The sequence below is a fragment of the Ambystoma mexicanum genome, chromosome 4q (assembly GCF_040938575.1).
Source record: "Ambystoma mexicanum isolate Mex_15411 chromosome 4q, UKY_AmexF1_1, whole genome shotgun sequence".
NCBI classification, from domain to species: domain Eukaryota; kingdom Metazoa; phylum Chordata; class Amphibia; order Caudata; family Ambystomatidae; genus Ambystoma; species Ambystoma mexicanum.
This window is the reverse complement of record NC_090928.1, coordinates 896,884,428-896,897,116: the sequence shown is the minus strand read 5'-3', so window position 1 is coordinate 896,897,116 and position 12,689 is coordinate 896,884,428. Positions and strand designations below refer to the sequence as shown.

General features: G+C 46.6%; 1 protein-coding gene across 1 annotated transcript in view; it reads left to right on the top strand.

Moving 5' to 3' along the window:
- The first annotated feature begins 7,699 nt into the window (after positions 1–7,699).
- DYNC2LI1 (dynein cytoplasmic 2 light intermediate chain 1) overlaps positions 7,700–12,689 on the top strand; it is an 809,324-nt gene continuing 804,334 nt past the window's right edge. Inside the window, exon 1 of the mRNA XM_069608461.1 lies at positions 7,700–7,789. Within this exon, the coding sequence (XP_069464562.1) occupies positions 7,776–7,789 (14 nt within the window). The 5' untranslated portion in view covers positions 7,700–7,775. The remainder of the gene's footprint in view (positions 7,790–12,689) is intronic.

Below are 12,689 nucleotides of genomic sequence, written 5' to 3'. Positions count from 1 at the left end.
CTTGAAGAATTCCGCGCAGCTTCAGGGTTCACAATAAATTTCTCCAAATCGGTGGCTATGGGCATCAACGTCCCAAGAAAACTCAAGACAGCATTGGCGGCTGAGTTCCAGATCCCATGGGCAAAAAGGAGCATCAATTACCTGGGAGTTCATCTACCCAACAAAACGGAGAAGCTGTACAAAACAAACTTCACGGCACTCTTTAGAGAGTTGAAAAAAGACATTGGTCGTTGGAGAAAACAGGAAATCTCATGGTTCGGCCGGATCACGGCGATAAAAATGAATCTAACCCCACGTCTACTTTACTTCGCACAAGCCTTGCCAGTGGCGATCCGGGAAAAAGCCTTACAGAAGCTGCAAAGAGACATATTGAACCTGATATGGGAAGGAAAGAAGTCACGTATCCCGAAACGAATCATGCTCCGGAGTGCCGCAATGGGCGGCCTAGGGGTCCCAGATGTAGCTAGGTATTGCCTCGCAGCTCAACTAGCCCCAGACTTTGCTTGCAAACTCCCCATCAACCGCCCCCGATGGTTGCAAATAGAAGAAGATTGGAGCAAGACCCCGATCGAGACGCTGCCCCATTGCAGGGACTCTAAAGGGCCCCAAGAACAAGGTCTGCTACCCTCAACGAGGAACACAGTGGCTAACTGGAGAAACGCCGCCCGCTTATGGAAATGAAGAAGCGCTATGGGACCACTCACTCCAACCTGGGACAACCCGGACTTCTCCCCGGGAGTCGCACCACACCATTTTGGGATATGGAGAGCCGGGGGCCTGGAAACCATGGCAAACTTCTTCGAGAACGGCTGCCCACTGAATTTCGAGGAGTGCAAAATCAAATTTCAGATACCGGAAACAGAAAGGTTCCGCTACACGCAACTGAGACACTGGCTGTCAAACGAGCGGGTCAGGAAACACGGCAGCAGAGACCTGACAGCATTAGAAAACACCATTACATCTAGCCCCCCTGGGGGGAAAATCTCCACGTTATACAAACAATTGGACAGAACAGACCCCACCCATAAAGAGCCGTATATGCTAAAGTGGGAAGAAGACATCGGAAGAACGATCGAACCGGAGGAATGGTATCACATCTGGTCTCGAGCGCAAAAAAGTTCAAAATGTGTAACGAACAAAGAAGGGGAATACAAAGTCTGCTTTAGGTGGTACCGCACTCCCGAAATTCTAAACAAGTATAATCCGGCAATCATTGTTGGAGGGGCTGCCCAGATCGAGGAACTGTACTCCACCTTTTTTGGACTTGCCCAAAAGCCACCCAATTCTGGAAGAACATCCTGGAACAAATCAAAGAAATCACCGGGCTCACCATCCCCTGGGATCCGGGTGTCGCGCTGCTGGGCGGGACAGGAGACGGACAATTCCCCTTAACAGGCTGCATGGCGGACTTCTGCTCTCACCTTCTAACAGCAGCCAAGATCTCCCTCGCTAGATTATGGAAAACTCCAGAGGGTCCATCCACGCAAATGCAGTGGTCCAAATGTTGGGAAATCGTAGCTGCCGAGAAAGTCACCGCCATCAGGCTCGGCAACAGGCCCCAACTTGAGCGCACCTGGGCCCCCTTCCTAGACTATGCGCAGCGATTCCCGTGTGTGACAAGACGGCCCCCGGCTCTGCGGTGGATGGAAACCCAGGATTGAAAAGAAAGGGACTCAACAAACAATCAATGCGCAGAAAGTCTACGGTTTACAATTGAATTGATCAAGGCGGCAGAATCTAAAGACACAAACCCGCAGGGGCCTATGCCGGATGAGCCCATCCTAAGCCCACACACAGAGACATGCTCCCAGTCTATTAGAAGCTTGATGTGAATGTAGCTGTCTTCTCTATCTCTACCCTATATACTGCTCCCGTTCCCTTCCCTTCTGCCCCCCCCCCTCCAGTTACTAAGGATTTGATTCCTGTAGAAAACTTAAGTTCTGTTAAGATTTCCCTATGCTAATTGCAGTTTTCTGATCTAAAGCGCCATAGCAAGAGTGAAAAGCATGTAATAAATCAAATGTTTGCTATGCTTGTTATACCAATAAAACAATAAAAACAACGTTGGAAAAAAAAAGAAGCTGTGTTATCACCTAACATAGTGTGTGGACATTCCTTTGTGGGAGCTTTTGCGGAAACACTGTACATAAGAACCAGCCTGCATCACCTCCTGAAAGCTTAAGCCTGGCTGCTTGTCCATTGCTACCAAATTGAGAGCTCTGGCTGGGGTGTTCCGTGGCTCTACCGTAACCATATAGAGGCCAGAAGTACAGGTACCCGCCTCCAGTCTTTACAGCCTGAAAGCCCAAGCAACCGGATTCCGTTAGAATATGTGCCAACATGCGACTTCCAAATAAGGCTATTAAAAGGGAGTGTCACATCACGCCCACCATCGACGACATCATCACTGACCTGCAGGCTGTCACATTATTTTCCAAGTTAGACCTTCGAGCTGGCTACCATCAGCTAGTCTTGCACCCCGTGTTGAGATACATCACCACCTTTTCGACCCACAAGGGAGTCTTTAGATACCAGAGGCTCAACTTCGGAATAGCCTCAGCCGCAGAGGTTTTTCAGAACACTATTCGTAGTGCCCTTGCTAGCCCATCGGGGGCACTAAACATCAGTGATGATATTCTTGTGTTTGACGATCAGAATCCGAACATCTGGAGTGCCTGAACATGGTGCTAGAACGCATACGTGCTTTTGAATTGACATTGCATGAGGAAAAGAGGAGGATCGAATTCTTTGGATTCATTTTTCAGGAGCAGGGGCATCTCACAGACCTCGCTAAAGTCCAGGACATACGCATGGCCAAGGTGCCAGATACGGTGTCCGAGGAGAGATGCTTCCTCGGGATAGTCACCTACTGTGGCCGTTTTATTAAAGACCTGGCGTCAATATCAGAGCCTCTCTGGTTCTTCCAGGTGAGCCTCACCTGGAAGAAAAAAGCATAGCAATGGACACCACTAGAACAGCATGCGTTTGACGACATTAAGGAAGCCCTGTTGGAAGAATGCACATTGGCATACTTTGACCCCTGTCTCGAGACTGAACTGGTCATGGACGACAGCCCTTTCGGCTTGGGGGCGGTCCTCTCTCAGATCACCCGGCAGGGTGATGTCCAGACAATTGCTGATGCAAGCAGAGCCCCGAGTGTCACGGAACAGCGCTACTCCCATATTGAGAGGGAGGCATTAGCAGCATTGTGGGGCTGTCAACACTACCACTTATACATCTTTGGCAAGTCAGTGCGGGTAGTGACTGATCACAAGCCGCTACTCCCCATTATGTCCGGCGCATCTGCAAAACCCCCAGCTAGAGTAGAAAAATGGCTCCTAGCACTGCAGGAGTGTAGCATGACTCTGGTGTACAGACCAGGTACAGGAAAAGGTGCCGATTATCTATCTCAGTACCCTGCTCGGAGGTCACCAATACAGGATGAGGATGCTGTTGAAATTGAGGAGTTTGTGAGACTGGTCATGGATGTGGCCATCCCAAACTCAATGGTATTGAAGGAGTTGAAGAAAATATCGGAGACTGATGAATGTTTCACCATACTGTGAGATGCCAAGTGGAAGAGGCAGGTGGAAGACCATTTTAGCGAACCTTGTCAAGTGCACCTAGGAAGCTAAAACCACCCTGATGCACCTGTGGCGTGAGTGGCATGAACTAACCATCACAGAGTATGGACTGCTGCTGCGGGGCTCCAGAATGGTGGTGCCAACTTTGCTGGTGCAGAGGGTCATACAACTGGCTCACCATGGCACCATGGAGTTGCGAAGACCAAGGCCTGACTCTGCCTCTGGGTGTGGTTCCCGCGGCTGGAAGATGTGGTTAAATCATTTGTGAAGGGATGCCTATAGGGCCAGGCAGTCGCCCCCAAACACCCCGAGCCTCGCATTGAGTGCATGAGCGAGGCACCATGGGAAACGGTACACGTGGACTTTGGCTCCAACCACGGGGAGACTCACTTTCTGGTCGTGGTGGACCAGTGGTCCAGATACCCAGAGGTCGAGTTTGTGCCGTCGACAGCCCCGCATTGGAGAAGATATTTGCTGCTTATGGGTTTCCTGGTGTGCTGTGCTCGGACAACGGGCCCTCATTACACAGTGGTGGGTTCAGAGGGTTCCTTGAAGAGAGAAGTGCGCCATAGGAAGGTCACCCCTGTGTGGCCACGTTCCAATGGTGAAGCGGAACACTTCATGTGGATACTAAATAAAGTTTTTCGCATCACCCACGGGCAAGGCACGTGCGAGAAGAGAGCTTTGTTTACATTTTTACTGGAGTACTGCATGACTCCACACTGCTCTACTGGGGTGGCACCTACTGAGGCCCTCTTCCAACGCTGCTCTCGAGGTCACAACACAGACAATGGGCAAAGATCGCCTGAGACCATCAACAATGATGAGGTGAGGGAAGAGAGAAGCTCATTGAGTGAGAAAACAAGAGAGGACACTTCAGGATTACCCAGTGACACTGGGAGAGAGAGTTCTAGTACAGTTCTGACATCCCACTGCGAAGCTATCTCTCACGTACGAACCACGATCGATCCAAGTCGTTGATGTCAAAGGATCCATGGTGACGGCCGTGGATGGCATCAGGACTTTCACTCAGACCCCCAGCTACTTTCAAAGGATGGCGAACTGACCCAGCCCCAGAGACGGACATTCCCTCACGCGAGGCACAGACCAAAAATTGAGAAGGGACCTGTATGATAGCAGGACCGACGTCGACGAACAGCGATGGATTACAGAGAACAATGTAGGGGGAGAGGTCTGTGACCAGAGAGCGTGGTGGATACACTTCAGGAACTATCGGAGGAGAGAAGATACCCGACTCAGGAATCTAGGCGATGGCCGGCATACCTGGGAGACTATGTGACAGATGAGTAGATCATAATGCTGTCTGTTATGCATGCATTTATCATAATGCTGTTCTGTTATGCACGCATCATAATGTGTGTTTTGTTGTTCAGTTATGAAAAAGGAGGCGTGTCATGTGGGGGTTTGTAACATGTGGTGATGAGTGCCGTCACCACGCTTACCAATAAAGATGGGACTGCGTCGGCACATCTTTAGTGCAGGAGCAGGGAACATGTTAGTAACACCTCTGTCCCCCTTCTTATCTAGGCCCCGCCAGTGCCCCCTGTGGCAGAGCTGGGTGAGGGGGCAATCTGCCCCAGGCCTCGCTCTTGGTAGGGGCCTTGTGGCACCCCCCTGCACTGAAGTGGAAGGCAGTACACCTGTGTTCTTTATTGACACGGGGGACGGTGCTGCCTGCCTCTCAGCGGGGTCCTGTCCCCTGCAAAATGCTTTTTTTGTTTGTATGCAGAGCTATTTGGCTCTGCAACAAACTGAGAAATAATGAGAGACGGCAGGGCTCAGAAGTGAGCTCCGCCGCCTCTGATTACTGTGCTGGCAGCTCAGAAACACTGAATGACAGGGGAGAAGGCCTCTTCTGTCATGTTCACGATGCAGAGACCAGCAACATGAACATGCTGACTGACAGGAGAGGCTGTATTTAAATTAACTGTGCATGTATGTGCATGTCTGTGTTGCTGTCAATGGTGTGTTTGGTTTTATGCATGTCTGCATGCAAGGAGGTGTGTGACTGGTGGGTGAATGCGTAGGTGAACGTGTTATATATATGTGCAGGCCCCCACACCTAAATTTACTGGCCCAGGGGGACACTAAATGTAGTGGTGGGGGGATGCCAGCTGCTTTATGGTCGGTCAGTGTTTTGTTTTAAAAGTAAATGTGTGTTTGTGTGTGTAAATATGTGTATTTAAATTAACTGTATGTATGTGTGTGTGCATATATTTTGGTGACAATGATGTGTTTGTTTTGGATGAAAGTGTTGCATGTGCCAGTGCCCACCGCTAAATTAAGGGGTGGGGGCTGCTGGGTTGCTTTACCCAGGATGCATGGAACCATGCATCAAGGGTAAAGCAAACATAAGGGTAGAGCTAGGGACAGTGTCAGGGCCTTTCAGACTTTTCAGTTGAAAGGGGTCCACAGCAAATGCCCCCATGTTGGCAGTCATCAGTTGTGTAACACAACAATATATTTATTTTTACATTCCTTTCATTCTGGGCCTTGAAATGAGCACTTTCAAACGCTCGCCTTACAAGCTGCGATTGATGAAGCCCTTCTGGCTGTCACTTCCCTGGGGTACACATAAATATTATCACCTGGTTGCCTTTTGACAACGGTTCCTCCACATCAGCCACTTGCTGACAAATGAGAATTTAAAGATTTTCAGTGGGCATTTAGTGTTTCAGCTCCCTGCTAGCTGGCTGTCTCACGGGGCCTTTCAGCTCTTTCATGTGAAAGTGGCTTTGGGGACACCAGCAAATGCCCCCATGTTGCCAGTCATCAGTCTTGTACCACAGCAATATATTCCTTTTGTTCTCGAGCTTAAAATGAACGCTTTGAAATGCTCGCCTTACAGCTGCGTTTGCTGAAGCCCTTTCGGCTGTCACTTCCCTGGGGTATACAGAAATGTAATTACCTCGTTGCCTTTTACATATCTCTCAACCATTTGTGTCGCAAAGGTGGGTGAAAACACCCGATTTAGTTTTTGGTGGGTGAGAGCACATTGAAACGAATGGTCGTGCAGGAGGCTTGGAGGGTGAGTCAGCTCTTTACAAGGCGGGTGACACCCACCAAAAGGGTGAGTTGAGAGCTACATACATGTCAACACTCAGATGCACTTGGGAGGGAGATTTCCACAGGGAAATAGGGTGATGCATATTTCCCCATAGGAATGCATTGGGGCTACAGTTATTTTAGGCAGGAGACCGTGAAAAATAATATTTTTCATCTAAAAATTGGGAGTCTCCTGCCTAAATCGGGAGGGTTGCATACATGCCAACATTCCAAGGCACCTGGGAGGGAGATTTCATAAAAGAAATCGGGAGACAACAATTTTCCCATAGGAACGCATTGGGAAAATAATTATTTTAGGCGGGAGAACGTGAAAAATATCAATATTTTTCACTTTAAAATCGGGAGTCTCCCGCCTAAATCGGGAGGGTTGGCAGGTATGGGGTTGGCATGTATGGAGCTATGCTTTTAACACTGGTTCCTACACATCAGCCCACTTCTGACAAAGGGGATTTAAAGATGTCCAGTTGGCATTTAGTGTTTCAGGTCCCTTCTGGCTAGCTGTCTTATAATAATCAGCGGCTATTAACTCCTGGCTTTATTTCTTTGCTTCCATAAATGTATGCACAGCAGCCAAGTGCAAAATATTATAAGGGGCCTCAACAAACGTTTTGCCCGGGTCCTCACCACACCTTGTGACCACCCTGCCCTGTGGGGCATAACAGTTTTACTTTTAAAATAGTTACCCGATTCCCTTTTTGCCCAAACTTCCCAATAAAATAAATCACAGGAAAATAAACTGACACTAACATGTAATAGGAAAGCATAAGGATAAATGGCATGGACAATATTCTTGCGGCCGCATAATCTCACTAGCGGAGTTCTACCTCATTGGTGATTTTCACATAGAGAACTGAACGCCTACATGCCTGACCAGTACCGTGGACAAAATAACACAGGTCACGTGCGCGGCGCATTCAGAGACTGACTCACAGACTACTCGCAGAGTTCAACAATACATTCTGTGTTTTACGTCTCATTCCTATGCTAGTTCTAAACGTGCTACGCTAACCTGGCGCATGCGCATTGACCAATAGGACGTTGGCTTAGAACGTCACCGCGTAAGAAGTCTCACCCGTTACCTTGGTGATCGGAGGCCGGAAGAAGATGCCCAGAGCCAGGTAACGTGTTATCTGTCACCTTTCATCAGTCTTGGCTGCTTGTGAGATAAATCAGCCAAACTCTTCGGTGTTATCGAGTCCGAGTATATGTAACTTTATTTTCCGAGAGCTACAGCGCTTTCAAAAATGCATCCACACCCGTCCTGAATCTGTATATAGGTTAAGTCTGCCTGCAGGTCTCGTGGTACTTGAGCCCAAAAACACGCTTGCGGTATTCAGTGTAGAGGAAGACCGAGGCGTTTTGGGGCTAATATATGGTTGTTATAACGACCCTGCTCATCCTTTGCAAGACAATTTGCAGTTGGGTCTTCCCTCCTTGTCCCGTGCCTCTAGCTTGCTCTGTTTCGAGTTCTTTGGTATTTTTCTGCATGCATTTGGTATTGATGGTTGCATGTCATAGCTATCCCTCCGACAGATCTGTTGAATTTTTTTGTATTAGATTGAAATAATGAGGTGTCTGAAACTTGCTTTGAAAGTTGTCTGAATGAACATTTTGCAGTTTTGTCAATAAGGTAGTCGTTACTTTTTAGTAGAAATTATTGCAAATTACGGATTGGATCACCCGAAAAGGGTTCGTTCGAGAGTCCTACATGTTAACTACAGAGATGTTGACAAGTCTAAGGTGCTCAAGTTTGCATATAGACGAGTATAGGCCATCCAGTGGTGGCCTTTATTCCACGAACCCCCGGAACTTGCACTTTTGCTTTTCCCATGTTAAATTCAGGACTACGAGATCCAGAAGGTAAAGACAGAAAACATTATCTCCAGTGCTTTAAGTGGCCTGCACGCTCTAACTGGGGCTCCTAGGCCGTGGCCTGGTAGGGTGTCGGTGTCGCAATTAGGAGGCAACACTTACCTCACCTGAATGTTGCCTGTTATGCCACGCCACCGTTAGAGCCCTGGCTCGATTTTGCAAAAGGGCAGACGCTGTGGCCTCACAGGCATCATCCAGGTCAGGTAAGTGTTTCTATGTCTTTTAATTGCGGCACTGACCCCATGCCAGGCACCCCTTGAACTGGAGGTGCAGGGGTCATCACCGTCCCACCAAGTGTGATGATCCCTGCATCTCAAATTTAATGGGTGCCTGGCAGGGGGTCGGAGATGCAATGAAAAGCTAGGCTTTTTAAAAAAAAAATGTTTTTATTGTTTAATCAAGACAGATTTTTACAATACAATACTTTCTTGGCGATTCCTGACAGTGGATCAGTGCTTATCTAAGTGTTGCAGTTTCATTTGCAGGTTTTTACGCGTGACTTGTTGCTTGTTTACAGGCAAGCTAGGCCTTTTTGTGTGTAAAGCCTGAAGTTCTCGTTTGCATGCAACAGCTTTGGGCTTTACAAAAAACAGCCTCTCTTGCCTTTTGATTGTGTCGCCAACACCCATCAGACACCCCTTTCATTAGAGATGCAGGTAGGCCGGCGACACAATGGCAAGGCTTTCTTTCTAAAGCCTGAAGCTCTCGCTTACACGTGACAGCTTCAGACTTTACAAAAAAAGCGTTGCCTGCTACCAGCGTGTTGGGCTGTGGTTAGATGGGGACTTTTTTTAAGGTTATTTTTTTTTAATTGTGTTTTGGTTTACAGAAAACCTTCCACACATTTAAAATAACAAGAAGAAACAAATGAACAGATCTGAGTCTACACATACATACATTAAAACAAGTATAAAAAACGAATTATCATTTCATAATTTCTTTACGTTCATAATTAAAAAAAGGAATGGAGGACCTACAATTCCACAGTACATACATAGAAACAAAAAAAATGTACAATTTAACTTGATATCATTCAGGAAAACTTACAAGCGCAATAATCAATGATATGTTCTTTCCCCACACTAGACCAGAACAGTTCGCTGGAGTATTCAGAGGATAAACTCTTTCCTTAACAAAGGCAGTCAGTCTGTTAGTGCTGAGAGCTTCACACTCCAACATCCAGTGTTTAACACTTTCAGTGATATCTTGACATTTGCAAAAACGACAATTTAGTAAGGGCCCCACTCATGAGTGGGCATAGACCAATACCTTGTTCTCTCTCTAGTGTGGAATTGTTTGAGCTTGAAGCGTAAGAAAACCTGTCGGGTCCTATGGCATGGAAAACACTTCAAATATAAAGGTAGATCAGCCCTTTTTCTAGGGAACTTAGCATATTCACTATACAAAGAATATCTAGACAGAGCCTCAATAGTCAGCCCCCAGTCATCCTGAAATAGTTTGAATTTCACTTTATCTGGATTCAACTTAAGTTCCATATCTGATGAACCGATTTGTTCCAATAGTTCTCTCATGGAAATCCTGAACACATTCACAGAGGGAACTGTACCACATTCTGCCATAAGTTGAAAATCCACAAATAAGGAGTAAAATGGATGCCTCAAAAACTTGGAATAAACCAAAAGTTGTTTCCGTTTCTGGCGAGCATGAAGTGATACTAGATTACCTTCATAGGGAATTACCACATTAGGAATTGATGTTGCCAAACCCAATGCATTCTTCCACAAAATCCCTTGCAGGGTATCAAGAATTGGTCTCACATCGTCATAGGCCATATCAAGCCTGTACAACAAAGCATGTTCTACCTTCCCCAGATAATATTTGAGTGCTGGTAAGAGTGCGACACCACACACTCTCCTAACTATACGTTTCATATGGGACCTTAACATGAACTTGAAGCTTTGAATCCTGATGGATCTAGGCAATAAGCTGAAAAATTGTCAAGGGAACCTCAAATCTATATAGTTTAGCCCACAAACATTAGCGTACTATGCAATCAAAAGCTGCAGATAAGTCCCGGTAGGCCATATATATTTCTATCCCCGGTGTAGTTTTACTTTCTACAGTGGATGTTTCAGCAATGTAGGGGTTAGGGATGTACCAATTTCTTGATGAAAACCCACCTGAAAATGTGAAAGTGTTATTTTGGTTCAGGGAGGTTTTGAGATCCCTTAAGAGGACTATAGAGAATATTTTACTTGTAGAATCTATCAAAGCAATGGGCCTACAATTCCCAGGGTCCATGACCTTGCCTTTTTTATATGGAAATAACAGTAGGCTCATTCCGAGATAGAGGAACCCTGTTATTGGCGTATAGTTCCTCAAAATAGGGTTTAAGTAATCGCAGCATCCGGAGCCCTAGATGGTTTGTCTATTGGTGGCCCATACTATGTCCTACAAATCCCAAGGGCAAGGGTCATCCAGAATTGGTTGTTCAAAGACACTTGGATAACGGGCAGCCAAGAGGGCAAGACTACCAAATGTATTGGCATAGTAAGAAACCCATACGTTTTCTTGTATAGCTTCCACCCTAGAATCATAGACAGAATTTTGTATCGGACAGAGGAAGAATCTTCAACATAAACTGGTTATCTTGCCGATAAAGGTAATATTTGGGAGATCTTTGGCCAGATTCCTATGTCTTGTAGCCTCTGCAGTCCTGTGTCTTTGAAATTCACAATCAGAGAGACCCAACCTCTCAAATGTTTAATGACCTGTCTCTTCAGACTCTTGGGATCCCTAATTCTAGGGTCTAATTGATACGTGTGAGGGGCTGAAGGGAGGGAAATCCTACCACTCGAGGCCCTACTAAAACCCTCAGCAATGCATCTGTCCAGAGGTCTATTGCCAGAAGTTGGCAAGGATTTGTAACCAGTGGAGTCTATATACCCTATACCGCAGGCCTGCTTCAAGTAGCCTACAAGACGGTCATAGGTCCTACTATCCCATCTACAAGATAGACCACTCCTAGAAGGTTTGACAGGAATAAGTAAGGGCAAACTATCACACCTGTAGGTAGATGTCAGCATAATAAAGTGAATAATAAGTTGATCACTACTTCCAGGATCTAGCATACACGTAGGAGAACAACTAGATTTTATAGAGGAAGACACAAAGATATAGTCGATCCATGAGGTACTAGAACTCCTGTGCCAAGTATAAATGGGTGTGCCAAATGTAGCAGAAGCTTCAATTTGCAAAAGATCCCAAGAGGTCATAAAAGAATCCCAGACTATACCCTGCCTAACATTATAGGAGCATTTGTGCAGTATAATGGATTTATCATTAAGCATCTGTCCTTCCGCACAATAGGCATTAAAGTCACCCTTGACAATCATAGCATGCTGATATCCATCAGCCAGCCAACGATCAAATAATCTAGTGAGTAACTCCAGAAAATCCTGAAAGGATGTTTAGTCGGATTCCAATAAACGTTGACCAGCAGTACATCGCTTATGCCCCCCCAGGAAACATGCATTTACTGCCAAGATGCCTTCAGACATGTATCACACTGAAGAAGTGGCTGAAATATTGACATTGATGGCAGTAGCCATATCCCCACAGGGATGCTCTATCCCACTGGAGGTGGCCGGACAGTAAAAAGTGGAGTAGCCATCTAGGTCAAAGTTCCCCAAACATATGGTTTCTTGAAAGGAGAGAACACAGAATTTATCCAGTTCAGGTACCCTAGACCAGGCCCGCTTTAGATTGGCCATTCCACGACAGCAACCTGAGATTACCTATGCTAGGATTGTATTGGTCTTGCACCCAGTGCTACAAAGGTCTTAATAGCAGCCTCAATCCATGTCCAGTCTTGATTATCCTGGGATCTCTTAGATGTAGCTAATTCTGACTGCATCTTGGCCAACACACATGAAGCAATACCGTTGGAAACAGATGCAGACAACCGGACAAATTCAAGTGGAAGGGGACTTCAGGACTGCATTCTCCCTTCAGGGCATATCATGCCCTGGGAACCAACACCAGAACACTTTGAGAATGTCCTGCCTCCACCAGGGACCCATGTCAGTGGCGTCCCCAGACATTTTTCATAGGGGTGGCCTGATGAGGTCACTGGAAATCTTGGGGTGGCCTACCAAAAAAAGCACATAACCGTCAGATGAGCTG